Here is a 5461-nt window from a genome sequence, read left to right on the forward strand (position 1 = left end):
ACATTCAAATAGCCTAACTCCGAAGCTCAAACAAACCAATGTGCATTAACATATGGGCACATACACGCATATGAACACAAATATAATGAGTAAATCCGTGCGATTGACGACACATATGAATATATCACGTGATTAGATGGAATGACGTTTAAAGTCAGATACTGTGTAACACGTGAGCTAACGAGCTACTTACTTGTAAAGGTATCGAGGAAATATGTTTGCGTAATGTAGTTTGCAGTCTGAGTGAAAAAGTTCTGTAAAGTATGAGGTTTTGATTACGTAATAAATGTTTCTTTTAAAAACATAACCAATTAGATTCACATTTTTGGTAAAGTGTAACATCGTTCGGACTAAGTAGCATCACGAGAAAATTCGTATTAAGTTAAAAAGCAATTAGAAAGTACATTTATATATATGCGTATTTGTGAGTGTGTGCAGGTATGGTATTATTACGTCTCTGGTCGTTTGCTAATTTCCGGTATAAATTCTTCCCGAGGAACTTCAGCGATACAAGTCCTTTCTTTAAATAAAACTAGTTTATTCTTTCTCAATACAACTTTGCAATACACAGAATTTCCACAGTCACTTTAACTTAAACACACGCTATAATTCACAACGATTCACGCACTTTACTTACGGTCACTACCGCTCGCTTGACTCAATTATCTGTCTCTATATCTCTCTATCTGCTATTATCTCTCCGCTTTATTTGCCGGGCTTATATACTAAAATACAGGGCGCCTAGAAAAGACTAGAGTTGCCAGGAAAAGTCAAGATCCTTCGAGAATTTCATGACGTGTTACTAGAGTCACGTGACTTCCGCTGTCGTAACAGTATTTTTTGCGAGTTTAAAAACAACACACACACACATCAGAAAGCTGGGAATTTCTTTTCTTTCTTGCATATTGTTATGAATTGGAGTTCAATCAACGCCAAGTAATTAATCCTTGGCATTCTGAAGTTTAAATATACACAACCTTTTGCCTGCATATGAGGGATGGGATGAATGTGTTCCTTGTTTACTCTTTTACCTCTCTCTATGTTAATCTATGGCTGGAATGTGTAGAACGGTTTGTACAATGGCCTCTATGAAATATTTGCTCTGAGCTTTGTTTCAAAAGCTCTTTATATGCTTTATTTTATAAACAAAATAAAACACATTGCTGACTGCAGTTTGTGGAGATCAGATTTTTTAAGAAGTTCTACACATGAAACGATGGGTATCAAACCAGACATTTTAATGAGTTACTTAGTGTTTAGTTGGAGAAAACCACTAAGAAACACATTAAAACGTCTGTCTTGTTCTCCCATTAATACTATTTTTGTGCAAATATCTGTATGAGGGTACCAATTATTTTCGCGGATATTCGTAGTCGGTTTGTATTTCAAGGAATGCAAAAACTGAATGTTGATTTTCGGTAACTTTGAAGTTTTGATTCCGAACTTCACAAGATTGATGCTGCTTGCTATAACACCATATACTAAGCAGCATTTTTGTTGATACTGTGTTCACTGATGCTGCTTGTTATAACACCGTATACAAATAAGCATCTTTGTTGAGACTGTGTTAATTGATGCCGCTTGTTATTTATAACACCGTATACAAATAAGCATTTTCGTTGAGACTGTGTTAATTGATGCTGCTTGTTATAACACCATATACCAAGAAGTAAATTTGTTGAGACTGTGTTAATTGATGCTGCTTGTTATAACACCATGTACAAATAAGCATATTTGTTGAGACTGTGTTAATTGATGCTGCTTGTTATAACACCGTATACAAATAAGCTTTTTGTTGAAGCTGTGTTACATAATTTTCCTGTTTGAATCTTTTTTGAACAATGAGAAATTAACGTAAGTTACATGATTTTTTTTTGCTCTTTACATGCTCTCTTATTAAACCAAAGTCCGCGAGAATTATCTTTTAAAGCCTTTCCTTAGTATATCTATTTTATTACTTATACAGGCACGTGCAACTGAATGCTCCAGTTTATAGCCTTGTAATTAAGAGCATCTAGATAGGTACAGATAGTGGATGATTTTTTTCTACTCTTTATTAGCAATAAGATAGGACATGCCTGCGATATTTATAAAAACTCTACAGGTCTATTAAAACAAAAGTTCATTTAGATTTAAAATGTCGTCATTGACGTCTCTCGTGACTGGTGGACAGCAACAGTTTCTGTGAACAAAAATATTTTACGCTATAAGTTATAAACTTTTGTCATGATTTTAACATTTTTTGACAACGAGACTACGTTTGCTACAGTTCAGAAATATTTCTATACCCGAGGTTTAAGAAAATAATGTTTTATTTTTTAAGAATCAGATACTTTTATGATATGAAGATATTAATAAATTGATTACTAATATATATATATGTGAAATAAACGTTTAAAATAAGGAGTTTGAAAACGTCCGAGACTATTGTTAGAATACCTTGTTTGGAAGTAACTTAAAGTAAAGGAAAGTGGGATAAGACGGTCACCTTAACTTTATATGCGGTTTTTACCAATTAAGATGAATGTCATAAAAATCAAAATGTTTTAAAATTAGCCCTGTTTTATTATAACTGCCATTTCTAGTTAAAACGAAGACTGAATATAGATTTTAGATACTGAAAAATGTACTTCTTGTTGGGGCCACTTTACCTAACATGAGATAAAAAGGCTTCCTTCTAACTCAAAATAACTGAATATTAAAACAAATTTTGCGTTTAGTAACTGCAGTTAAATCAGTTAAACTAACATCCTGGTAAGGATCGAGGAGGCCGTGCTCCATGCGCAAGTTGCGCATTATCTAGTACAAAGACGCAAAGGATCTTAGGTGCTAGTCTGGGACAATGACGTACATTGTAACCAAAGCGTATGGCAGACAGACACGTCATTGGTATATGGTAAGATGCGAGAGTGGGTCTTAATTTAAGCCACTCATCGTAAAGCAATCGCAAATTATAAAAATAAAACCAGTGAGCTTGAACTATATTTCTTTTACGACACATTGGGTTGTCCATTATCTCTCATTATTTGAAATCAAGAAAGTAGAATTTCCTAAGAATCCCGTTTCATCGAAAGAGACCGACTTACCTCATTTTTCCTTAAAAGAAAAATCGCGTGTAAACATACGAGTATATGACTAATCGCCTCTCGACGGCAATATTATTTGAACTACTAACAACAGATGTATTGTTCAGCAAACTACCAATAAAAACAATATTTAAGAAACTATTAAACGACCAGATAGTGTTCAGCAAACTACCATTAAATTAGAACATTCAAGAGACTTTTAAATTGATAATATTCAAAGAACAATCAAAGAATGAAACACATACAAAGCGTTGAAGAAATTATTAAGTAAACAAACATACTGTATTAAAAAGTACAAAATAGACAGACAAATTATGTTTAAAAATCATTCAACAAATAGACAAATTATGTTTAAATAGCATTCAACAAATAAACAGATATTGTGTGTTTGTTTGTTTAAAGTTAAGCACAAAGATACACAATGGGCTATCTGTGCTCTGCCCACCACGGCTATCGAAACCCGATTTCTAGCGTTGTAAGTCATAAACAGATATACAGCATACAACAATATACTAAACAAAAAACAAACAAATAACTTTCAGCAAATTAACAAAGCAAACAAATAGTGCCAGTAGCCTAATCACGATAGCTCCAATGGTGAAGAATAAATGAATCATTAAATTATCACGCAATATTTGTGACTTTTACTTTAGTAAATATAACTATATTTTCCTAACATTCTGACATATAACGATGAAAATATAGATTGTCATCCTTCCAGGTAATCATTGAATCAATGGCATGTTGTTTGTAATATCATGAACCACGATAGTGATTCATAATAGAGATCGCAAGGAATTGTCCTCTCAGTGGCACAGCGGTATGTCTGCGGACTTACAACGCTAGAAACCGGGTTTCGATACCCGTGGTGGGCAGAGCACAAATAGCACATTGTGTAGCTTTGTGCATAAATTATATGCTGAAGACTCATCTAGAACTGTTAAAGAAGAGATCGTTGAGCTTACTAGTTAATAATATTTTGTGAGGTGAAAAGTTTCTTCCATATTACCTGTGTCCCCTGGTGGCTCAGTGGTAAGTCTGGTGGCTTACAACACCAAAAATCGGTTTTCGATACAAGTGGAAGGCAGAGTTTAGATAGTTCGTTGTGTAGGTTTGGGCTTAACAACGGATATATTACCGTACATCTCCTGAGTCGTGAAAATTATGAATTGTTAATTTCTTTACTTGAACCACTAAACGGCTCGGTCAGAAATCCCTAAGGCTTAGATATAGTCGTTCCCATTTTTGGATTATGGACTAGATAGAAAGTAACCAGTCGACAACACCTACCGCCTCAACTTTTCTTTACAGAATAGCGGAATTAATCGCCACTCAAAGCACCCTTAGCTGAAAGTGCTTGGCTCCACGTTTGGAACCTGACACCCTCCGATCCCCAGTCCAATATATTCGTCCTCAGAAATTGCGATTTGAGAAAAAAGCCTCCTTGTTGTTTTTTGTTTGTTTGTTTATTTTCAATTCTATAAAGTGTAATGTTGAATGTTAAACAGAAATAATACGATAATAAGATATTCCAATTACAGATAAATATAAGAGATTGTTCTTCTATTATCCAATCATACACATTGGATACTTATTTTCTTTCCCTAATTAACTGTGCTAAAAGTATTCCTACAGTCAAGCGTAGCATTATATAAGAAACATTTTCATTAAACTTTTTTAAACTAAAGTTACGACGTTAACAGTTAAAATTTGATAAAAAAAAACAAAAAACGTGATTACTATTTCTTTTCTAGCCAACTGCAAACCCTTAACAACGCCAGAAAAGCCCAAAGAATCTTGTGCAACAACTATTATAGTAAACACGTCTCGAAGACCTTCTATTCCCCAATTCAATGGAAGTAGTGGAGATTTGGAGGAAAATTCGCAACTGAATTCGACTCAGAGTATGATATTTTACTTGTTCAAACAGTTCTTCTGGCTATCTTATTTTACTGTGGTTCCTCAGGAAAATTATTTACCAGATCAGCTTGTTTTCTAGTAGGAATAAAGTGTTTTAGAAGATCAATTCAATATTAGAAAGTAACACATGTTAATTATTATACCAGATTAACCCAATTTACAACGCTAATAGTCTCTTCGGTGATTGAGCGTTAAGTTTATGGACTTATAACGCAGAAATTCGGGGTTAGATTCCTAAGAAAATAACAACAATATTTTTGATATTAGCATATTTTCCAGCTAATTCATTTTAGTATGGTAAAAGTGAATTTTTTTCACGATAACAACGAATGTTTCACTATAATAAAAGTTTATTTATGGATCAGTTATATGTAGACAAATATTGATTTTTTTTCATTAGAATACTTAGGTTTGGTTTGAATTTCAGCCAAGGCTACACAAAGATTGTTTGTTTG

The 5461-nt window shown here is 33.6% G+C and overlaps 1 protein-coding gene across 1 annotated transcript in view; it reads left to right on the forward strand.

The window, feature by feature from the left end:
- LOC106458861 (vinexin-like) overlaps positions 1 to 5461 on the forward strand; it is a 73637-nt gene that overhangs the window by 18181 nt on the left and 49995 nt on the right. The window contains exon 3 of the mRNA XM_022385211.1: positions 4841 to 4990. Within this exon, the coding sequence (XP_022240919.1) occupies positions 4841 to 4990 (150 nt within the window). The remainder of the gene's footprint in view (positions 1 to 4840; positions 4991 to 5461) is intronic.

This window comes from Limulus polyphemus, unplaced genomic scaffold (assembly GCF_000517525.1).
Source record: "Limulus polyphemus unplaced genomic scaffold, Limulus_polyphemus-2.1.2 Scaffold524, whole genome shotgun sequence".
Taxonomy (NCBI): Eukaryota; Metazoa; Arthropoda; class Merostomata; order Xiphosura; family Limulidae; genus Limulus; species Limulus polyphemus.